Below are 25,088 nucleotides of genomic sequence, written 5' to 3'. Positions count from 1 at the left end.
AACATATACTGGTGCACACACATTTATGAGACATTCAGATCTTATCCTGTATATTATTTTAATAACAAAAATCTAATTGCCTATATTTAATTGCTATTTACTTTGTTACTACTTTGAAATTTAATGTAAGGTACAAGAGAACATTTAAAACTGTATTATTTCTGTCCAGTTTAAACCATTTTAAAAGAATCCCTGATCTGGGTTTCAGGATGTTCAGTCAGTAGAATCAGATGCGATCAATACTGAGAAAAATTGAGACAGCCTGATTTCCCAAACTGCACACTTCATTTCAAATTTGAAAAATGCTACAAGATTTTGAAATTCCAAATGAGTCGAAAGTTAGCTTTATATTTGCTTTCTTGACTATTGATGCACAATGGCTAGTCTTGTTAAGTAATAAGTGTAGTAATATCAACAAACTTTATTCAGCTTTCTTAGCTGTTTTGACATCATTCATAGATTACGTATTTATCTTAATATTTAAATAACTATTACATTTCATTAGACTCTGGTAAATGACTTACATATATCTAACTCCTTTTTGAGTCCTTTCACTGCCAGTGAAGATTTAACTCCCCTCCTCCTCCTCTTACCCATGTCTCCTTTTTCAAAGTTGATGTTGTCTGCAATACTTGACTAATTTGCTTGGAGCTTCTGCTCTAAGTTAACAAAAATTAGAATAGTATTCCAAACACCAATCTTTGGAGGATGCTCCCTCCCACCCCCACTGGCATGACTTCCTAACAAGTACTATGCATCCAGAATAGCCACTGCTTTAAGCATACTAGCAATGATCCATCCTTTCATAAGTTCAAGATATACTGAAGAAGTTGGATTTGCAGATGTTTCACTTCTGAAACTAAGTTAAGATATTGTGTCTTTAATGTCCGAAGGATATTCCAAAGCATTTTGTAACCAATGTACTTTTGATGTTTAGTCATCACTATATAAGCAAACACAGCAGCCAATTTACGCATGCAATGTCTCACAAATTGTAATGAAATAATTAGTTAATCTGATTTGGTAGTTATCTTTTCCCTTAGTATGCCATTGATTAGGCATGCGCAAGTACTGGAGTAGGCCTTGAAATCACGACCTCCTGATTCCGAATCGAGAGTGCTACCACTGAACCCAGCTGATATGGTGTTGGCTGTTTTGAGTGGTTTATCATTCAAAGAATCCTTGAGTTTACTTAAATTGTTTCTTTTATCTGGTATTAATGCAACACTAATCAGCAGTTTGTTTTGTCTTATGTTTTCAAAATAAAAGCCACCTTAGCTTGTTTCTAATCTCCTGTACCTCATCAGACAAACATTGACACCTGAAGATAGAGATGATAGGAGGGGTGACTAAAAGCTTGGTCAAAGAGCTAGGCTTTAAGGAGGACTGCCTAGAGCTTAGGGCCTGGACAGCTTTCTTTTTATTTGTTCATCTGACATGAAAGGCCAGCATTAATTGCTCATCATGAATTGCCTTTGAGAAGGTATTGGTGAGCCTCTTCTTTGCACCATTGCAGTTCGTGAGGTGAAGGTAGTCCTACAATGCTGTTAACTAGTGAGTTCCAGGATTTTCACCCAGCAACAATGAAGGAACAGCAATAAATTTCCAAATCAGGATGGTGTGTGACTTGGAGGAGAACTTGCAGGTAGTGGTGTTCCCGTGCACCTGCTGCCCTTGTCCTTCTAGGTGGTAGAGGTCATGAATTTGGGAGATGCTGATGAAAAAGCATTGGTGAGTTGCTGCAATGTATCTTGTAGATGGTACACATTGCAGCCATGGTGTGTCGGTGGTGTAGGAGTGAATTTTAGGGATAGGCTTAGTCAGCGGTGCCCACATCCCATGAACAAATGTTTTTTTTAAAAGTTTAAGGTGGTGGATGGGTGTCAGTCAAGCTGGTTGCTTTGTCCTGGATGGTGTCGAACTTCTTGAGTGTTGTTGGAGCTGCACTCGTCTAGACAATTGGAGGGTATTCCGTCACACTCTTGACTTGTGCCTGGTACATGGTGAAAAGGCTTTGGGGAAGCCGGAGATGAGTCACTTGCCGCAGAACACCCAGCTGACCTCTTTTATCCACAGTATTTATGTAGCTGATCCATTTAAGTTTCTGTTCAGTGGTGATCCCCAGATGTTGATGGTGGGGGATTCAGCAATCATAATGCTGTTGAATGTCAAGGGCAGATGGTTAGAGTCTCCCTTTTTGGAGAAGGTCATTGCCTGGCACTTGAGTTGTGCATGCGTTAATTGTCATTTATCAACCCAAGCCTGAATACTGTCCAGGTCTCGCTGCATGTAGGCGCGGACTGCTTCATTATTTGAGGAGTTGCAAATGAAACTGAACGCAGTGTAACAATCAGCAAACATCCCCACTTCTGACCTTATGATGGAGGGACGGTCATTGATGAAGCAGCTGAAATGGTTCGGCCTAGGCCACTGCCCTATGGAACTCCTACAGTGATGTCCTGTACTGAGAAGATTGGCCTCCAGCAACCACAGTCCTTTGTGCTAGATATGACTCCAGCCAGTGAAGAGTTTTCCCCCAGTCCCCATTGACTTCAATTTTGCCAGGGCACCGTGATACCACACTTGGTCAAATGCTGTCTTGATATCATGGGCAGTCACTGTCACCTCAGCAATTCACCTCTTCTGTCCATGTTTGCTTCAAGACTGTAATGAGGTCTGGAGCCAAGTTGTCCCGCTAGAACCCAACCTGAACATCGGCGAAGAGGTTCTTAGTGAGTAAATGCTGCTTGATAGCATTGACCGGACATCTCCCATCACTTGGTTGATGGTTGAGAGTAGACTGTTTGTTTGTGTGGTAATTGGCTGTATTGAATTTATCCAGATTTTTGGGGACAGCATATACTTGAACAATTTTCCACTTTGTCAGGTAGATGCCAATATTTTAACTGTACTGGAAGCATGGTTAGTTCTGGAGCTAAAGTCTTAATACTCACAGATATAAGTGTTCAGAAATGATATAGAAGAGATAAAAGGGAGGTGGGGTAGCAGTACTGATTAGAGAAGACGTTGTAATGTTGGAAAGAGAGGATGTCCTTGAGAGGGCAAGGACAGAATCCATTTGGTTAGAGCTGAGAAGCAAAAAGGGGATGATCACACAACTAGGGGTATTCTATAGTCCTCCAAATTGTGAGAGAGGAGCAGATCTGCAGGGAAATCACAGGTGTGCAAAAATGATGGAGTGGTGATATTGGGGGACTTCAATTATCCAAATATTGATTGGGATAATTAGACTAAAGGGAAAGGAGGGGAGAAATTTCTGAAATGTGTTTAGGAGGACTTTCTTGACCAGTATGTTCTAGGTCCAACTAGGAAGGAGGTATTGCTGGATCTGCTGCTGGTGAATGAAGGTTAGGTGGACCAATGTCTATGGGAGAATACTTGGGTAAGATTAGTAGTTTTATGATGATGATTCTTCTTTGGCCTCCTTGTCTCGAGAGACAATGGGTAAGCGCCTGGATGTGGTCAGTGATTTGTGAAGCAGCGCCTGGACTGGCTATAAAGGCCAATTCTAGAGTGACCGACTCTTCCACAGGTGCTGAAAATAAAATTGGTTGTCAGGGCTGTTACACAGTTGGCTCTCTCCATGCGCTTCTGTCTTTTTACCTGCCAACTGCTAAGTCTCTTCGACTCGCCACGCTTTAGCCCCGCCTTTATGGTTGCCCGCCAGCTCTGGCGATCGCTGGCAACTGACTCCCACGACTTGTGATCAATGTCACAGGACTTCATGTCGCGTTTGCAGACGTCTTTAAAGTGGAGACAAGGACGGCAGGTAGGTCTGATACCAGTGACGAGCTCGCTGTACAATGTGTCCTTGGGGATCCTGCCACCTTCATTGCGGCTCACATGGCCAAGCCATCTCAGGCGCCGCTGGCTTAGTAGGGTCTATATGCTGGGGATGTTGGCCGCCTCGAGGACTTCTGTGTTGGAGATACGGTTCTGCCAGCTGATGCCAAGGATTCTCTGGAGGCAGCGAAGATGGAATGAATTGAGACGTCACTCTTGGCTGGCATACGTTGTCCAGGCGTCGCTGCCGTAGAGCAAGGTACTGAGGACACAGGCTTGATACGCTTGGAATTTAGTGTTCTGTGTCAGTGCGCCATTTTCCCACACTCTCTTGGCCAGTCTGGACATAGCAGATGAAGCCTTTCCCATGCGCTTGTTGAATTCTGCATCGAGAGTCAGGTTACTGGTGATAGTTGAGCCTAGGTAGGTGAACTCTTGAACCACTTCCAGAGTGTGGTCGCCGATATTTATGGATAGGGCATTTCTGACGTCCTGTCCCATGATGTTCATTTTCTTGAGGCTGATGGTTAGGCCAAATTCGGTGCAGGCATCCGCAATCCTGTCAATGAGTCTCTGCAGACACTCTTCAGTGTGAGATGTTAATGCAGCATCGTCAGCAAAGAGGAGTTCCCTGATGAGGACTTTCCGTACATTGGTCTTCGCTCTTAGACGGGCAAGGTTGAACAACCTGCCACCTGATCTTGTGTGGAGGAAAATTCCTTCTTCAGAAGACTTGAATGCATGTGAGAGCAGAAGGGAGAAGAAGATCCCAAACAGTGTAGGTGCGAGAACACAGCCCTCTTTCACGCCACTCTGGATAGGAAAGGGGTCTGATGAGGCACCGCTCTGCTGAATTGTGCCTTTCATATTGTCATGGAATGAGGTGATCATACTTAGTAGCTTTGGTGGGCATCCTATCTTTTCTAGTAGTCTGAAGAGACCACGTCTGCTGACGAGGTCAAAGGCTTTGGTGAGATCAATGAAAGCAACGTAGAGGGGCATCTGTTGTTGTTGGCATTTCTCCTGTATCTGTCGAAGGGAGAACAGCATGTCAATGGTGGATCTCTCTGCTCAAAAGCCACACTGTGCCTCAGGGTAGACACGCTCAGCCAGCTTCTGGAGCCTGTTTAAAGCGACTCGAGCGAAAACTTTCCCCACTATGCCGAGCAGGGAGATTCCACGGTAGCTGTTGCAGTCACCACGGTCACCCTTGTTCTTACAGAGGGTGATGATATTGGCATCGCGCATGTCCTGTGGTACTGCTCCCTCGTCCCAGCACAGGCAAAGCAATTCGTACAGTGCTGAAAGTATAGCAGGCTTGGCACTCTTGATTATTTCAGGGGTAATGCCGTCCTTCCCAGAGGCTTTTCCGCTGGCTAGAGAATCAATGGCATCTCTGAGTTCCGATTTTGTTGGCTGTACGTCCAGCTCATCCATGACTGGCAGAGACTGGGCTGCATTGAGGGCAGTCTCAGTGACAACATTTTCCCTGGAGTACAGTTCTAGGTAGTGTTCCACCCAGCAGTCCATTTGCTTGCGTTGGTCAGTGATCGTGTCCCCTGATGTAGATTTGAGGGGGGGAAATCTTCTTGATGGTTGGCCCAAAAGCGCTATCAATGCCATCATACATTCCTCTGATATTTCCAGTGTCAGAGGCCAGCTGAATATGACTGCATAGGTGTTGCCAGTAGTCATTTGCGCAGCGCCTGGCTGTTCTTTGTGCAGCGCTTCTGGCTGCTTTAAGTGCTACGGATGTTAACTCGCTGGGGGCTTTCTTGTAGTTCAGCAGTGCAATTTGCTTAGCGGCTATGACAGGTTCCAGCTCTTCAATGTGAGATTGAAACCAGTCTGCATTCCGCTTCACACGTTTGCCATAGGTGGTCATTGCTGACTCATAGATGGTGTCTCTGATGTGGGCCCACTTGGTCTCTGCATCCCCTGTGGGAGTGTTCTGAAGGGCTTTTTCAAGTGAATTTCGAAACTTACATAACAGCTGTGGATGAGAAATTCTGCTAGTGTTGATGCGTGGGCGGCCCTTCTGCTTGGAGTGATGCAGCTTCTTTGGTTTGAGGCTAACCTTGCTGCACACTAGGGAGTGGTCGGTGTCGCAGTCCGAATTGTGGAAGCTGCGTGTGATTTGAACGCTGTTTAAAGAGGCTCGCCTTGTGACTATGAGGTCCAGCTGGTGCCGACGACGTGATCTTGGGTGCCTCCAAGAAACCTGGTGACAGGGCTTAGTGTGAAAGAATGAGTTGGTGATGCAGAGGTTATGATAGGTACACAACTCAAGCAGTCTCTGCCCATTCTCATTCATCCTACCAATGTCATAGCGCCCAAGGCCGGAGGGCTATGAGTCATGGTCGGCCCCAACCCTGGCATTAAAGTCCCCCAGCAGGAACAGGTGTTGAGGATGCTACTAATGATATTATGGAGTTCCTCGTAGAACTGGTCTTTAGCTTCAGGTGGGGAGCAGAGTGTTGGAGCATCAATGCTGAGTAGGTGTTCTAGACCAGAGGCGGTGAACAGTCGGATGGACAGTATGCGTTCTGAGCCATTTGAGGGAGGCTCTATCATGCCTAGCAAGGAGTTTCTGATGGCGAAGCCCACTCCATGCTGTCTTGGTTCCTCAGGATCCCTACCTGCTAGAAGAAGGTGTAGTCTTGCTCTCAGAGATCTGCTCGCAGGGAGGCGTATCCTGAAGCGCTGCAATGTCCACATTGAGTCTACTGAGTTCGTTGTTAATGATGGCGGTCTTCCGAGAATCGTTGATTTATGTAAGGTCTTCCAACAGGCCAGGACACACAGTTCTGACGTTCCAGCTTGCAAGATGAAGGGCTGGTACCTTCTTTCCTTTTTTGGTCGTGCTGTTTGGTGCGGTGTTATAGTCCACTTGTCGGGCAATGACCCTGAGCTCCAAGCACCCATTGAAGCAGGTGGACTATGGCGGGACAGGATCTTACTGACCGGGGGCTGCCCGGTTGAGGCGGGCAGTAGCTGTCCAGTGAGATGCGATGACCTCTCCCACCGACAAAGGCAGCCCGTGGCACCCAATCTCTACACCAATTGAGCTGGACTTATAACCCGTAACTGCTGCCTTCTGTGTCGATTTCGTCGCTGTGAGGCGACTATTGAGTGACCTTTCCATGGCGCATGCCTGGGCGGATGTATGGAGGTTGTGAGTTGCCCAAGCGTCAAAACCCCCCTCTCTGCCTTCCTGGTGGGGTCCAAAGGAGTGCAGAGCACGACGTTTGGCACCGGTATGGCTGCAGGAACTGCCGGAAACATGCCAAAGGTGACACATGACCGCCTTCGGGGTTCCGCTCCGGATTTTCTGTTAGGGTTTACTCCCTTAGCCTTGGTCTCTCCCGAGACACCCACAAGGCAGTGGGGTTGTTAGGGCCCCTACACGGGTAGGTGGATGCCGGTGAGGGGGAAGGGGGTGTGGGGTGCAGTGGGGGATGGGGTGCGGTGGGAAGGGGGTGCGAGGGGGAGCTGGGAAGGGGGCTGTAGGGGAGAGGGGTGCGAGGGGAAGATGGTGCAAGGGGGGAGCTGGGAAGGTGGTGCGAGGGGTTGAGCTGGGAGCGGGGGGGTGGTGGTGAGGGCTTGCAGGTAATAAAACATTTCTTCAGCTCCCACCATTGTCCCTTTTACAATGATGTACTGCTACTGGGATCGTGATCCGGGAGCCGAGCCGGAGTTGTGGGGAAAATTTGTGTGGTAACAGCACGGAGTCGTCGAGTGAGCGGGAGCCGCTGCCAGGACCATGTGGCCGCTCTTCCTCCTGCCGGCAGACCGGTGGCAGTGGCAGCAGCAGCTAGCCCTGCTCCTCTCTCACTGATTCCCGGTGAACTGTTCCACTTGCTCTCTCTCTCAGTTATAATTACATAGTTTTTCTTAATTTATTTATAGTTCCCAGTATTAAAAGCTGAGATGGCAGCGTCCAGGGCGGTGGACGCGTAAGGCTGGGAGAGGAATTCACCGCAGGGAGAGGAATTCACCGCAGAGAGAGGGTGAAAGGCTGGCAATCCGGGAAAGAACTGGTGATGAAGATCCTGCCAGTGGTTGCCAAGCTTGGCCAACTGGACAGGAAGGCCACATGGCTGTGTTTGGGGAGCCCAGGAGGAGGAAGAGCGGCCACATGGTCCCGGCAGCGGCTCCCGCTCACTCGGCGACTCCGCGCTGTTTTAAGATTAGTAGGTTTAAATTAGTAGTTGAGAAGAGCAAGGAGCAATCTAAGGTAGAACTTCTAAATTGAAAGAGGGCTAACCTCTGTGGGATGAGAAGGGATCCAGCCAGGGGAACATGGAACCAAAGTTTGACAGGGAAAAACGGCAACGAAACAATGGGTGATTTTTAAAAGAGATGTTTTAGGTACATTCCAACAAGAGGGAAAGGCCAGGTAACCAAAGTCAGGGCTCCTTGGATGACGAGGGAGATGGAGAAAATGAGACTAAAAAAGAGGGTGTATGATGCATGTCAGATGAATTCTTCAAGTAAGAACCAGGCCAAATAGAATAAGTTGAGAGTGGAAGTGAAGAGGAAAATAAGACAGGCAAAGAGGGAATATGAGAATAAAATGGCAGTTAACGTAAAAGGTAACCCAAAAATCCTCTACCAGTAAGCAGGTAGTAAGAGGTGAGGTGGGGCCTATTAGGGACAAAGATGGAATTTGAGACAGAAACAGATCAGCCATGATCTTATTAAATGGCAGGGCAGGCTCGACAAGCTGAATGGCCTACTTCTGCTCCTAATTCATATGGTCATGTGGTATATGTTTAGAGGCAGAGGGCAAGACTTGAATACTTAATAAGTACTTTGTATTGGTGTTAACTAAGGAAGAGAATGCTGACAAAATATTGGTAGAAGCAGAGATAGTAGAGGTAATGGATGGGGTGAAAATGGATAGGCAGGATGTACCGGAAAGGCTGGCTCTGCTTAGAGTGGATAAGTCGCCTGGTGTGCTGATGATCCCAAAGTTGGCGAAGAATGAGGATGATACCAGCCGACTACAATGGGACATTGATAGGCTAGCAGAATGGCAGACGTGGCAGATGGAATTTAATAGAGAAGTGTGAGGTGAGTACTTAGCAAAGCATTTGGGACCTTGGGCTTCATAAATAGAGGTATTGAGTACAAAAGCAGGGAAGTTATGCTGAACCTTTATAAATCCCTGGATAGGCTTGCGTCGAGTTCTGGTCACCACACTTTGGGAAGGATGTGAGTGTCCTTGACAGGATGCAGAGGAGATTACTAGAATGGTTTCAGGTATGAGGGAATATAGCTGCAAGTTTAAGTTGGAGAAGCTGGGGTTCACCTTGTAGCAAAGGAGGTTGAGGGGTGATCTGATGGAGGTGTACAAGATTATAACAGATTTGATAAGGTAGACAAAGAAAGGCTATTCCCATTAGCTGAGGGTAAAAAGACTAGGGGGACACAGATTTAAAACTTTGGATAAGATATACATGGGGGATTTGAGGAAGAATTTTTTTTACACAGCAGGTGGTAATGACAAGGATCTCGCTTTTTTCAAAAGGACACTGGATGGGCACTTGAGGGAAATAAACTTGCAGAGCTACAGGGATAGAATAGGATTGTATGGATTGCTCTATGGAGAGCCAGCATGGGGTCTTTTCTCTACTGCAAACCATCTTAAACTCCTATCCCCAACTTGCTGCACCCTCCCCTCCAAACAAAGTGCAAGCAGCTCGCTGACTTTCAGTAAGATTGAAGCCATCCAATTAGTTGCCTCTGCTGCATCCCTCCCACCCACTAGCCCATTGGGTCACATATCCTCTACAGTTTCTTCCCTGCCCTAGCCCTGAACCTGCAACTTTCTCTAGTTTCATTCCTATCTCCCATCCTGCCCTCTTCAAGCTTATCATGAGACCCACCTCCTGCTCCCTCGACCCCTCACTAAGTTGGTGACTACCCAACTTTCCTTCCTAGTCTTCATGCTAGCTGATATTAACAAAAGTTTTGTCTCTCTCCTGTAAATCTCCCATTGTCCACTCTCTTCAAAAAAAGCAACCCATGACCCCACCGTCCTTGCAAGTTAGCACTCGATCTCCCACCTCTCTTCCTTTCCAAAGCCCTTGAATCGCTTCCCAAATCTGTGCCCATCTTTCCCGGAACTCAATGTTTGAATCCCTCCAATCTGGTTTCCGCCTCTGCCACAGTACTGAAACAACACTTACTGACGTCACAAATGTAACAAAGGTGAAATGCCCCTCCTCATCCTTCTCGACCTTTGACACGGCTGATGGTGCCTTCTTCCTCCAGTGTCTCCCTACTGTTGTCCAGTTGGGTTGAACTGTATTTTCCTGATTCAGTTCTTATTTATCTAATCGTAACCAGAACACAAGAATTAGGAGCAGGAATAGGTCATTCGGCTCCTCGAACGCATTCTGCCATTTGATAAGATCATGGCTGATCTGATTGTCACCTCAACTCCACTTTCCTGTCTGTCCCCCATAACCCGTGACTCCCTTGTCGATCATAATCTATCTAACTCAACCTTGAATATATTCAACGACCCGCCCTCCACTGCTCTCTGGGGAAGGGAATTCCACAGACAAATGACCCTCTGAGAGGAAGAAATTCTCCTCATCTCAGTCTTAAATGGGAGAGCTCTTATTTTTAAACTGTGTCCCCTAATTCTAGACTCCCCCACAAGGGGAAACATCCTCTCAGCATCCACCTTGTCAAGTCCCCTCAGGATCTTATGCTTCAATAAGATCACTTCTCATTCTTCTGAACTACAATGGGTATAGGCCCAACCTGCTCAACCTTTCCTCATAAGATAACCCCATCATCCCAGGAATCAGTTGAGTGAACCTTCTCTGAACTTCAGTTATGAAGATAGACTGGAGAAGTTGGGATTGTTTTCCTTAGAAAAGAGAAGACTTGATAAAGATATTCAAAATCATGAGGGGTCTGGACAGTGTAGATGGGGAAAAACTTTCCACTTGTGAAAGGATCGAGACCGAGAGGGCACAGAGTTAACATAATTGACAAAAGAAGCAAAAGCGACATGAGGAAAATCTTTTTCATGTAGCGAGTGGTTAAGGTCTGGAATGCGCTGCCTGAGAGTGTGGTTGAGGCAGATTCAATCAAGGCATTCAAAAGGGAATTAGACTTATCTGAAAAGGAAGCACGTGCAGGGTTATGAGGAGAAGGTGGGGGAACGGCACTAGATAAATTGCTCATTTGGAGAGTCAGTGCAGACAGGATGGGCAGAATGGCTGCCTGCTATACTGTAACAATTCTGTGATTCTGTGAACTGCTTTTAATGCAGTTCTATCCTTACGTAAGGAGACCAAAACTGTATAGAGTACTCCAGATGCGATCTAAGGCCCAATACAGCTGTAGCAACACTTCCCTACTTTCATACTCTATTCTCCTTGCAATAAATACCAACATTCCATTTGTCTTCCTAATCACTTGATTCACCTGCATATGAACTAACTTTTTGTGATTCAAGTGCAAGGACACCCAGATCCTTCTATACCGTGGAGTTTGTGCAGAGCCTCTCCATTTAAGTAATGTACTGCTTTTCTATTCTTCCTGTCAAAGTCGATAAGTCATATTTCCCCACATTATATTCCATCTGCCAAATTTTTGTACACTCGCTAAACTTATTTAAATCCCTTTGTAAACTGTTTATGTCCTCTTGACAACTTATTTACCTACCTATATTTGTGTCATCAGCAAATTTAGCTATCATACCATAGGTCCCTTCATCCAAGTCATTGATATAGATTGTAAATAGTTGAGGGCCCAGCACTGATCCCTGTGGCACTCCAGTAGTAACAGTTTGCCAACCTGAAAATGATCCATTTACCCCTGCTCTCTGCTTCCTGTTAGCTAACCAATACTCTATCGGTGCTAATATATTACCCTCTACACCATGAGCTCTTATTTTGTGTAGTAACCTTTGATGTGGCACTTATTGAATGCCTTTTAGAAATCCAAGTATGCCACATCTACAGGTTTCCCTTTATCCACCTTACTTATTACTTCCTCAAAAAAAACTCTAATAAATTAGTTAAATACAATTTTCCTTTCTCAAAAGCGTGCTGACTCTGCCTAATTGTATTATGATTTTCTAAATGTCCTGCTATTTCCTCCTTAATAATGGATTCTAGCATTTTCCCTATGACAGATGTTAGGCTAACTGGCTTTTAGTTTCCTGCTTTCTGTCTCCCTTCTGTCTTGAATAGAGATGTTACATTTGCGAGTTTCCAATCCACTGGGACCTTGCCAGAATCTAGGGAATTTTGGAAGATCACAGCCAATGCATCTACTATCTCTGCAGCCACTTCTTTTAAGACCCTAGGATGCAAACCATCAAGTCCAAAGGACATGTCAGCTTTTAGTTCTAATAGTTTTCCCAGTACCTTTCCCTAGTGATAGTGATTGTTTTAAGTTCCTCTCTCCCTTTTACCTCTTGATTTTCAACTATCCTTCGGATGTTTTTTGTGTCTTCTATGGTGAAAGACATCTGTTCAACGCTTCCACCATTCCTTTGTTTTCCATTATGAATTCCCCAGTCTCACCCGCTAAGAGACCAATTCTCACTTTAGTTACTCTTTTCCTTTTTAAATGTAGAAACTCTTACTATCTGTTTTTATATTTCTAGCTAGCTTTCTCTCATTCATTTCTCCCTTTTTTTGTTCATTCTTTGCTGGTTTCTAAAATCTGTTCAGTCTTCTGACCTACCGCTAATCTTCGCAGTATTGTATGTTTTTTATTTCAATTTGATACTATCCTTAATTTCCTTAGTTAGCCACAGATGGTGCATCCTTTTCCTCAAGTCTTTCTTACTCACTGGAATATATCTTTGCTGAGAGTTACGAAATATCTCCTTAAATGTGTGCCACTGCTTTTCTACTATCCTATCTTTTAGCCTATCATCCCTGTTCACTAGCCTACTCTGTCCTCATACCCTTGTAATAGCCCTTATTTAAGTTTAAGACACTGTCGTAGACTCACACTTCTCACCCTCAAACTGAATGTGAAATTCTAACATCATCACTGTTTTCTAGACGCTCTTTTACTATGAGGTCATTAATTAATTCTGTCTCATTGCACATTGCCAGGTCTAAAATTGTCCCAAATGCATTCTGAACTCATCTTCTAGGTTACCTTTGCCAATCTGATTCATCCAATCTATATGAAGATTAAAATCACCTATGATTATTGCAGTACCTTTTTTAAAAGCCCCATTATTTCTTCCTGTATACTCTGTCCTACAGTGTAGCTACTGTAGCTGGAGTATCACTTGCAGTGGCTTTTCTTCCTGCTTCTGCACCATTACCTCTGGTGTTCCCCAAGGATCTATCCTTGGCCCCCTCCTACTGATTCACCTGCATCTGCTTGGCGATATCCGAAAACATAGCATTAGTCGTCACGTGTATGCTGATGACACCCATTTCCACCTCACCACCACCTCTCCTGAATCCCACTATTGCTAAATTATCAAACTGCTTGTCCCTCATCCAGTATTGGATGAGTAGAAATTTTCTCCAATTAACTATTGGGAAGATCAAATTCGTTGTCTTCAGTCCACATCAATAACTCCATTCCATAGCTATTGACTCCAACCCTCTTACAAAAGGAAAATATTGCGGATGCAGGAAATCTGCAATAAAAACAGAAAATGCTGGAAATACTGTAGGTCTTGCAGTATCTGTGGCAAGCGAAACATAGTTATTGTTTCAGGTCTGTGACCTCTCATCTGTTCTGAAGCTCATCTGTTGCCAGAACCCTCATGAAGGATTTCAGTTATATGGAGAGACTGGGGAAGCGGGAGTTCTTCTTGGAGCAGAGAGGTTAAGAGGAAATTTGATGGAGGTATTCAAAGTCATGAATGGTTTTGATAGAGTAAATAAGGAGAAACTGTTTCCAGTGGCAGCAAGGTTGATAACCAGATTTAAGGTGATTAGAGAAAGAAGCAGAGGTGATACAAGGAATGTTCTGCCTGAAAGGGTGGTGGAAGCAGATTCAATAGTAACTTTCAAAAGAGAATTGCATATACACTTGAAGGTGAAAAAAATTACAATGGCTATGAAGAAAGAGCAGAGAATGTGATCAATTGAATAGCTCTACCAAAGAGCCAGCATAGGCACAATGGACCGAATGGCCTCCTTCTGTGCTGTCTGATTCTGTGAACTACACCACACAATTTGCATCAATACAAAGCTGAAACCATTTGGCACCAACACAAATTACGTAGTGCAACTGGCTTAAGGATCGGAAGTCAATCCCAATGGTGGACCCTCTGAATTTAAATAGTTGGAATTCGAGGCTAGTACCTTTTTAGTAAGGCAGAATTTCTCAGGTGAGACTCCAGGCCTTTATATCAGAGTTGTCCGATTTTCTGGAGCTGGTGCCCAGATAATCCAGTGAGTGTGGTGCACAATTTTGCAGAAATGTGAAGCCTTTCACCGAGATAATTCAAGCCCTCAACACAAATGCAAGGTCCTACAGATGGAAAAATAGCAAACCGCTCCTGCACAAAATGTGGCGCTACCTGTGAAAAATTTAACAAAAAGCTAGATCTGTGGTGCAAATATTCCATACTTCCAAAAAATTATGTAAAGCCCTTCCCCATTTGTCCTCCTTGCCATCCATCCCCGGGACTTAAAAATGGGGCAGATGGAGCTTGATCTTTTTAAAATTTATGAACTAAAGGATTGTTTGTTCCACGTCTACTTAATAAGAATGAGTTTTTGTTAGTCTTCCAAGCCCAGAAGATTTAAAACGTTGTAGCTCAGATATTCAAATGATGCCCTCATGTTAAGGGCACATAGTCTATTTCAACTAGTTAATTTCAGCTCCTAATGAAACTAACCATAGTTGAAGTTGGCCTTGTGCATTTACTAGAAGAAGCAGGGCTTGATGCAGACCATCTATTGGCCACCCTCACTTTGGATCATGCTTTATATTTGTTCTGGAGATCTGTGTTTGCCTATTGGTTTATTTTGAATCTGCTATATGCACATATAGCAGATTCAAAAAGCTGATGTTTTTCTGTGTTAATTACATCTGCATCTTGCGCAATGTCTAATGTAAACTTTTGGTTTATTTTAGTCCCCACTCTGCCAGGTCAGTGCCAGATTTCACGAAAGAAGAATCATGTTCCTGTGGTACAACAATCCCCAGCCAAAATCTTTTTACAAATGAAACAAGAGGTTGAATTAGGCAATCAACATGCATCATTAGCTTCAGTTAAACTTTCAGAACGTGAAGGTATAGTCAGTTGGTGTTATTTCTTATCTATTTTTGATATTTCCATTCACTTGAAGTGTTAAATTTGACCCAACCCTTAATTTCATCATTGAAAGTTGGAATCTGTTTTGTGTGTACAACTGCTTTGTGTGGATATGTGGCACTATTTTTGGTCAGATAATAATGCTAAGCCGTGAAGTGATTAAACCAGCTCAACTCAAGCTGGATACGTAAAAAAAAAATTAAAACACAAAAATGTGCTTTGTGAGAGATTGTTTCTACTCTCGGCTTTCTATCATTCCGTCATCTCTCTGTACTTGATTTCACTTTACCTTTTAATCTCCACAAGAAATCTCCCATGTGTAGTCACTGTTGTAATATAGAGAAATCAAGCAGGCAGTCTGCCTACAGCAAAGTTGATCAAACAGCAATTAAATAAATGACCAGGTAACTTGTCTTAGTTATGTAGGTTCAGGGATAAATGTTGGCCAGGACACCATAGGAAGATAGGAACAGGAGTAGGTCATTCAGCCCCTCGAGCCTGTATCGCCATTCAGTGAGATCATGGCTGAGCCGCAGCCTAACTCCATCAACTGCCGTTGGCCCATATCCCTTAATATCTTTGCTTAACAAAAATCTATCTCAGATTTAAAATTGACAACTGTTCTAGCTTCATCTGCTGTTTGTGGGAGAGAGTTCCAAACCTCTACCACCCTTTGCGTGAAGAAGTGCTTCCTAACATCTCTCCTGAACGGTCTGGTCCTAATTTTTAGACTATGCCCCCTAGTTTTAAAATCTCCAACCAGTGGATATAGTTTATCTTTATCTAGCCTGTCTTTTCCTGTTACTATCTTGAAGACTTCAATCAGATCACCCCTTAACCTTCTAAATTCTAGCGAAAACAGGCCTAATTTGTGTAATCTCTTCTCGTAACTTAACCCCTGTAGTCCAGGTATCATTCTTGTAAACCTACGTTGCACTCCTTCCAAGGCCAGTATATCCTTCCTAAGGTGTGGTGCCAGAACTGCTCACAGTACTCCAAGTGGGGTCTAACCAGGGTTTTGTACAGCTGCAGCATAACCTCCGTGTCTTTATACTCCAATCCTCTAGATATAAAGGCGAGCATTCCATTTGCCTTTTTGATTATATTCTGCACTTGCTCGTGGCATTTTAAAGATCTATGCACCTGAACCCCCAAGTCTCTTTGGACATCCACTGTACTTGACCTCTTCCCATTTAGAAAGTACCCTGCTCTATCCCTTTTTGGTACAAAATGGATAACCTCACATTTGCCCGCATTGAAATCCATCAGCCACAGTTTTGCCCACTCACCTAGTCTGTCAATATCTCTTTGCAATTTTATGCTATCATCTAGACTGCCTACAATGCCACCTAACTTTGTATCATTAGCAAATTTAGATATATGACTTACTATGCCATCATCCAAGTCATTAATGAATAATTGAAGCCCCAACACAGATCCCTGCGGGACACCACTAGTTACATCCTGCCAATCGGAGTACTTGCCCATTATCCCCACTCTCTGTCGCCTGCCACTCAACCAACTTTCTAACCATGTCAATAATTTGCCCTCAACTCCATGGGCTTCTACCTTAGTTAACAGTCTCTTATGTGGGACTTTATCAAATGCCTTCTGGATGTCCATGTAAATAACATCCATAGACACTCCCCTGCCCACTACCTCAGTCACCTCTTCAAAAAATTCAATGAGATTTGTCAGACATGACCTTCCCGTCATGAATCCATGCTGGCTGTCCCTGATTAACTGAAATTTTTCGAGGTGTTCACTCACCCTATCCTTGATTATAGACTCCAGGAGAATTCCCCTACTTCTCTTCAAATAGTGCCACGGGATCTTTGAGGTTCACCTGAGAGGGCAGACTTGGTTTAGCACCTCATCAGAAGATTGCACCTCTGAGTGCAGAACTCACTCAGCACTGCACTGAAGTGTCAGGCTAGATTATGTGCTCATGTCTTTGGAGTGGAACTTGACCCCACAACTTTCTGATTTGAAGGCAAGAGTATTACCAGTGACCCTACGCTACATTCACAATATCCCCTTTATATATGCTTGACAATTGCCATGAAAAATTCAATTAACTACTCCAGCATGACCAGCTCCTTACCAATCCATGTTTATAGTCCCTGATCAGGCCACTATAACTGTTCACTAACATTATCTCATATGATGGTCTCATCTAGGAAGTACATAGACTAATTGATATAAAAGCATCTAGTTTATCTGTTTCCATTTTTTTTTTAAACTGGGTGGTTAAATTCACCAACCTCTCCAATCTTGCAACAAGCGCAGGCTGTCGATGTGCCAGTTGACAGCAGAGAATCCCATGTGTGTCCCAGATGTAAAGGAGTGGGGCCCATGAATGAGTTGAGTGGCAACGGGATCTCCTTGCCTGGGACCGGCCAGTATATTTAATTTTTAAATTGCAGAGCAAAATGGAGTCAGGAACAGGGGAGATGATGCATTTAGGAGGGAAATAAAATTAGCATTGGAGATTGGCCAGCTCCCCTGGAAATTGGATTATAATGCACTACTGGAAGATTGTTCTAGAGGCAGTTAGTTGTGAGAGATCTAAAATGTAATGATTGGGAAGTATAATGGTAATTTTACAACTTGCCTATTGGAAGTAATGTAACCAAGCATAGCATCAGGTGTTACCAAATGTTGAGTGTTTCAATGTGTAATAAAAATCATGGCATAGGAAATGTGGGCAATTGAAAGATATACCTCTCTGTTTTCCTGAGATCGTGAATCCTGCCTCCCAATTGTTCACTGAGTTTGCTGAGGTCAGCAAAGAGCAGCTGATCTGTACGGACCAAGACTCCTGGATTGATCGTTGGTCTACTGAGTTAACAGATCTCAGCTGAGTGGCAGTGAGGGAATACAATAGGTCTTAGCATCCCCCATTAGTGAAGGGAAAATCAACTGCATTCCTGCTCCAAGTTGTTCAGTAGTTCCTACTGGAAATATGTGTGCTGATCTGCAACCATGGGACGTTGGCCAACGAGAGGTATGTTGGCACAAGAAGTATTACTGCACACTGAAAAGATCAAGTAGTAGTATCATCATTTGGTCTCATTTCTTTGTGATGGCTATTTTATTTGCTTTGAACCTTTAAATTGTAAAACCTCTTGTGTCCTTGATATCCAATGACTTGTGACTTCTGTTCCACTGTTTAGCCTATATAATGTAACATTCTGTTGGCTTTGATGATTAGTGCTCTGCATTTGTTAGATGTTTTGAGTAACAAGATTGCCAAGACTCTCTTGTATCTTTCAGCGCCATTCATGTTTTCTCCACTTACATGTTTTGTCCAGATCGTTCTGTAATTTGTGGTGACTCCTAGTTTCACTGCTACTCCTAGTTTGGAGCATCAGTAAATTTGACCAATTTGGGTTTCTCAGTCCAAATCATTGATCTAAGTTGGAAACCGTTGTGGTCCCAACACCGATTTCTGTGGCACCCTTCTCTGTATTTCTTCCACCCCAACATAAGTTGTCTAATAAACATCATTTGGTTTTTGCCCTTAACCATTCTCAAGATCTATCTTGAGTCTAATGTTTTGAGTTTAACTAATAATTTTTTGTGTGGAATTTTGTCAAATACCTTCTGGGATTTCAAGTACAACATGTAGGTCTTACCACCTGGGATGTTAATTCATCCAAAACACCAAGGACGTTGGTCAGGCAGGATTTTCTCCTTCTGAATGCATGTTAATTAAGCTGATGTCCAGGTATTAAAGTTTACTCCTGATCGATTCCACTATATGGGATTGCAGTAAGATTAATAGATCTGTAGTTGCCTAACTTTAGTTTGTCACCCTTTTTGAATATGGACACCACGTTGGCCTGTTTCCAAACTACTGGTGTTACTGTGACCAGAGTCCCAGCGCCTCCTCATAATGATTGTTAATGCCTCACGCATCTCTCTAGTCTCTCTCAGTGCAGTAAGATGTAGTTTACCCATTTGTGTTTGAGCCCTTTAAGCCTGTCTTGGACTTCTAGTTATTTTAGTAGCAGTCATTTTGGCAGGGGGTGGGGGGAGCTTTGAGTTTTTATTGTATACTCAATCTGATGCCCTATTATGTAATGATTTTCATACTTTTGCTAATAGTGGGATTGCTGCATACTGACCAACATGGAGCGTCAGTTTCAACATCAAGAGTGTCAAATAAATTAAGTACTTATCAGCTCACAGAAAATATAGAAGCTCTGCAGAAATCCACGAGGATATCCAATGTTGATAGTACTCTCAAAAAAATTGAAAATTGGAACACCCTTTCTCTGAAAGTGGATACTGATAATGGCAATGACGGCGATGATGAAAGGTCTCGGGACACTGCGCTAAACACAGCAAATTCAGTTTCTACCAGTAACTATAGCAACTGTGAAATCCAGAACATCACAGATTTGAGTGCTTCCTCTTTACAAAAGTTTGTCCATCCAGATAAAGGAATAATGAAAACGAGATATAAGCACTCTGAAAAAACAAATAAGGGTATTGAAGAATGTAAGGAGTTGTGTACTATCTTGCTGAGATCACCGAAGATCAGTATACCAAGAAGACAGGGAGCAGAAGTTGTAAAATCGAAGCCGGATGACGTTGATAGTCCCAAAAGTAAATCGGTAAGCAAACTAAACAGATACAAATATAGGTCAATTGTTTCCATAAATATATGCCTTTATTTTTGAGAATTTTTATACAATCTTGTAAAGGTTATTCTTTTGTAGCTGATAATTGTTGAAATGTGTGCAACTCATTTGGAATTGGTATAACATTAAATTTTTTTTATTCATTCATGAGATGTGGGTGTCCCTGGCTATGCCAGCATTTATTGCCCATCCCTAATTGCCCTTGAGAAGGTGGTGGTGAGCTGCCTTCTTGAACTGCTGCAGTCCATGTGAGGTAGGTACACCCACAGTGCTGTTAGGAAGGGAGTTCCAGGATTTTGACCCAGCGACAGTGAAGGAACAGCGATATAGTTCCAAGTCAGGATGGTGTGTGACTTGGAGGGGAACTTGCAGGTGATCATGTTCCCATGCATCTGCTGCTCTTGTCCTTCGAGGTGGTAGAGGTTGCGGGTTTGGAAGGTGCTGTCTAAGGAGCCTTGGTGCGTTGCTGCAGTGCATCTTGTAGATAGTACACACAGCTGCCACTGTACGTCGGTGGCGGAGGGAGTGAATGTTTGTGCATGGTGTCCCAATCAAGCGGGCTGCTTTGTTCTGGATGGTGTCGAGCTTCTTGAGTGTTGTTGGAGCTGCACCCATCCAGGCAAGTGGAGAGTATTCCATCACACTCCTGACTTGCGCCTTGTAGATGGTGGACAGGCTTTGGGGAGTCAGGAAGTGAGTTACTTGCTGCAGGATTCCTAGCCTCTGACCTGCTCTTGTAGCCACAGTATTTATATGGCTACTCCAGTTGAGTTTCTGGTCAATGGTTGCCCCTAAGATGTTGATAGTGGGGGATTCAGCGATGGTAATGCCATTGAATGTCAAGGGGAGATGGTTAGATTCTCTCTTGTTGGAGATGGTCATTGTCTGGCACTTGTGTGGCGCAAATGTTACTTGCCACTTATCAGCCCAAGCCTGGATATTGTCCAGGTCTTGCTGTATTTCTACATGGACTGCTTCAGTATTTGAGGAGTCGCAGACTGTGCTGAACATTGTGCAATCATCAGCGAACATCCCCACTTCTGACCTTATGATAGAAGGAAGGTCATTGATGAAGCAGCTGAAGATGGTTGGGCCTAGGACACTACCCTGAGGACCTCCTGCAGTGATGTCCTGGAGCTCAGATGTTTGACCTCCAACAACCACAGCCATCTTCCTTTGCGCTAGGTATGACTCCAACCAGCAGAGAATTTTCCCCCTGATTCCCATTAACTCCAGTTTTGCTAGGGCTCCTTGATGCCATACTCGGTCAAATGCTGCCTTGATGCCAAGGGCAGTCACTCTCACCTCACCTCGAGTTCAGCTCTTTTGTCCATGTTTGAACCAAGGCTATAATGAGGTCAGGAGCTGAGTGGGCCTGGCGGAACCCAAACTGAGCGTCACTGAGGTTATTGCTAAGCAAGTGCCACTTGATGGCACTGTTGATAACACCTTCCATCACTTTACTGATGATTGAGAGTAGACTGATGGGGTGGTAATTGGCCAGGTTGGACTTGTCCTGCTTTTTGTATACAGGACATACCTGGGCAATTTTCCACATTGCCGGGTAGATGCCAGTGTTGTAGCTATACTGGAACAGCTTGGCTAGGAGTGCAGCAAGTTCTGGAGCACAGGTCTTCAGTACTATTGCCGGAATATTGTCAGGACCCATAGCCTTTGCAGTATCCAGTGCCTTCAGTCGTTTCTTGATATCATGCGGACTGAATCGAATTGGCTGAAGTCTGGCATCTGTAATGCTGGGGACTTTAGGAGGGGGCCGAGATGGATCATCAACTCGGCACTTCTGGCTGAAGATTGTTGCAAATGCTTCTGCCTTATCTTTCGCACTGATGTGCTGGGCTCCCCCATCTTTGAGGATGGGGATATTTGTGGAGCCACCTCCTCCAGTTAGTTATTTAATTGTCCACCACCATTCACGACTGGATGTGGCAGGACTGCAGAGCTTAGATCTGATCCATTGGTTATGGGATCGCTTAGCTCTGTCTATTGCATGCTGCTTATGCAGTTTGGCATGCACGTAGTCCTGTGTTGTAGCTTCACCAGGTTGACACCTCATTTTGAGGTATGCCTGGTGCTGCTCCTGGCGTGCCCTCCTGCACTCTTCATTGAACCAGGGTTAGTTTCCTGGCTTGATGGTAATGGTAGAGTGGGGGATATGCCGGGCCATGAGGTTACAGATTGTGGTTGAGTACAATTCTGCTGCTGCTGATGGCCCACAGCGCCTCATGGATGCCCAGTTTTGCATTGCTAGATCTGTTCGAAATCTATCCCATTTAGCACGGTGATAGTGCCACACAACACGATGGACAGTATCCTCAATGTGAAGGCGGGACTTCGTCTCCACAAGGACTGTGCGGTGGTCACTCCTACCAATACAGTCATGGACAGAAGCATCTGCGTCAGGCAGATTGGTGAGGACAAGGTCAAGTATGTTTTTCCCTCGTGTTGGTTCCCTCACCACCTGCCGCAGACCCAATCTAGCAGCTATGTCCTTTAGGACTCGGCCAGCTCGGTCAGTAGTGTTGCTACCGAGCCACTCTTGGTGATGGACATTGACGTCCCCCACCCAGAGTACATTTTGTGCCCTTGCCACCCTCAGTGCTTCCTCCAAGTGGTGTTCAACATGGAGGAGTACTGACTCATCAGCTGAGGGAGGGCGTTAGGTGGTAATCAGTAGGAGGTTACCTTGCCCATGTTTGACCTGATGCCATGAAACTTCATAGGGTCTGGAGCTGATGTTGAGGACTCCCAGGGCAACTCCCTCCCTGCTGTGGACCACTGTCCCGCCACCTCTGCTGGGTCTGTCCTGCCGGTGGCCCAGGACATACCCAGGGATAGTGTTTGCAGTGTCTGGGACATTGTCATTATGGTATGATTCCATGAATATGACTATGTCAGGCTGTTGCTTGATGAGTCTGTGGGGCAGCTCTCTCAACTTTGGCACAAGCCCCCAGATGTTAGTAAGGAGGACTTAGCAGGGTCGACAGGGCTGGGCTTGCAGTTTCCGGTGCCCAGGTGGATGCCGGGTGGTCCGTCCGGTTTCATTCCTTTTTATTGACTTCGTAGCGGTTAGGTACAACTGAGTGGCTTGCAAGGCCATTTCAGAGGGCATGTAAGAGTTAGCCACATTGCTGTGGGCTTGGAGTCACATGTAGGCCAGACCAGGTAAGGACCGCCGATTTCCTTCCCTAAAGGACATTAGTGAACCAGATGGGTTTTTACAACAATCGATAATGGTTTCATGGCCATCATTAGACTAGCTTTTAATTCCAGATTTATTAATTAAATTCAAATTTCACTTTCTGCTGTGGTGGGATTCGAACCCATATCTCCAGATCAATACCCTGGGTCTCTGGGTTACTAATCCAGTGATAATACCACTACGCCACTAGCGATATGTACACTTTCAATGAAACAGCATTTAGGGCTTTTCAATTACAGAATAAAGATCAAGTTCACTAGTTTTACATACAATATAAGATGCATAAATGAAAAATTAAGTGGCACGCAGTGTGTCATGGAATATATGTAATTGGTTAAATATTGAGCAGAACTACAGTACAATTATAGTGTTAAATTTTCAGTTATTTGCATTGAAAAAAGTCAAATCAGTAATTCTAAACACTACTCATTTTTATACCTCCAAATGAAACACTTGATGCATTTCATCAGATTGCTAAATTTCCTGATACATAACTGTACCTTCCATAAAGAACTACCCATTTGCATCTAAATCTCATTTTTTTTAAATTCTTAAATATTGAGCTGTGGTTGCTCAATATGCCTCTCTAGGAACACCACCATGCTAATCTGCTTTGCCAAGAGAAATTGCTCTTGGTTCCTCTGCAAGGTTTGGAGATTCGTGATTAGATCACACATCACCTTCTTTAGCCAATGTTTGTTCCTCTGCCAGTGTGAGCATAACTTAAATCAATTTGTCCCTCCCCCAAATATTTTCCTGAAGGTTATGGTTCTATGGGCACTGGACCTTTGTTCAAATGGCCATTTTAATGAATGAGGCTAGATGGTGAGTGTTGACAAGCCATTCAAGCCTGAGAGAGTTGAGCCTAATTTTGTCCTCATCTATACACCTCAGTTTGAGGGTAGAGTAACCAAGCAACAAGAGCTCCACTGAGCAATGGCGAAGAGAAAATGAGGAATCAAAATCCCATTATTGGAAACAAATACTAGAAATGCTCAGGTCAGGCAGCATCCTTAGAGAGAATAGAAGAGAAGCTTGACCTGAGTTTTTCCAGAATTTTCTATTTTTACCAGCAACTATAGTTTAAAAAAACTTCCCAGTATTCAAGTTTGACAATATCCTAGTTTTGAGTTAAGATTTCCCATTTCAATACAGCTATCCTATAATAGGAATGAGCTATTCAAATAATATGTAATCCTGAAAAACAAATAGCTCCAAATAAGTCCAAAAGAATTGGGATATGCTGGAGGATAATTTATGATGAAGATGGGCATTATATAACTTTTTAAATTATCCTCCTTTGTCATATAAATAGGGGAGACAAGGTTTCTGCTTGTATAGAGCAAAATTGACCACAGCTCAACACTTCACACCACTATTGGTAGCCTCTCATTTAAACTCTATAATGCTGTTCTCTGAGGTCAATGTTATGTTATGATATGAAATCATCAGGGCTATTCTGGATGGAAATACTAGATTCTTCAAGAGAACTACTAGAGATAGACATTAACTGGTAACCTACAATGTCTATAATATTAGCAACTGAGAAGTCTGCCCCACCAGCAGCGGATGGATTAAGCGTCGGTGGGTGTCTCGGAGAACTGTAAGCTCTTAATAACTTGATTGTTCAGGAAACTTTATTATCTTTTTTTTAAATTCATTTCATGGGATGTGGGCTTCATCGGAAAGGCCAGCATTTGTTGCCCATCCCTAATTGCCCTGGTGTTGGTTAGCTTTCTTCTTAACGGCTGCAGTCCATCTGGACCAGGTAAATCCACAGTGCTGTTAAGGAGGGAGTTCCAGGATTTTGATCCAGCAACAGTGAAGGAACAGCAATATATTTCCAAGTCGGGATGATGTGTGGCTTGGAGGGGAGCTTGCAAAACCTTCTGCCCTTGTCCTTCTAGGTGGAAGAGGTTGCGGGTTTGAAAGGTGCTGTCGAAGGAGGCGTGGTGAGTTGCTGCAGTGCATCTTGCATATGGTACACACTGCTCCCACTATGCGTTGGTGGTGGAGGGAGTGAATGTTTAAGGTGGTGGATGGTGCTGATCAAGTGGGCTGCTTTATCCTGGATGGTGTCAAGCTTCCTAAGTGCTGTTGGAGCTGCACTCATCCAGGCAAATGGAGCATATTCCATCACATT

At 44.1% G+C, this 25,088-nt stretch overlaps 1 protein-coding gene across 6 annotated transcripts in view; it reads left to right on the top strand.

The window, feature by feature from the left end:
• The window catches only part of mis18bp1 (MIS18 binding protein 1), a 106,439-nt gene that overhangs the window by 13,588 nt on the left and 67,763 nt on the right, over nucleotides 1–25,088 (top strand). For 5 of the 6 annotated variants that reach the window (XM_068038871.1, XM_068038872.1, XM_068038873.1 and 2 more), the window contains 2 exons: nucleotides 14,896–15,054; nucleotides 19,187–19,698. In XM_068038871.1, the coding sequence (XP_067894972.1) occupies nucleotides 14,896–15,054; nucleotides 19,187–19,698 (671 nt within the window). The remainder of the gene's footprint in view (nucleotides 1–14,895; nucleotides 15,055–19,186; nucleotides 19,699–25,088) is intronic. The other variant, XM_068038877.1, reaches the window with a different exon arrangement.

Source organism: Heterodontus francisci, chromosome 9, assembly GCF_036365525.1.
Source record: "Heterodontus francisci isolate sHetFra1 chromosome 9, sHetFra1.hap1, whole genome shotgun sequence".
Classification (NCBI taxonomy): domain Eukaryota; kingdom Metazoa; phylum Chordata; class Chondrichthyes; order Heterodontiformes; family Heterodontidae; genus Heterodontus; species Heterodontus francisci.
The sequence above is the reverse complement of the archived record's forward strand: the minus strand, read 5'-3'. Positions and strand labels throughout refer to the sequence as shown.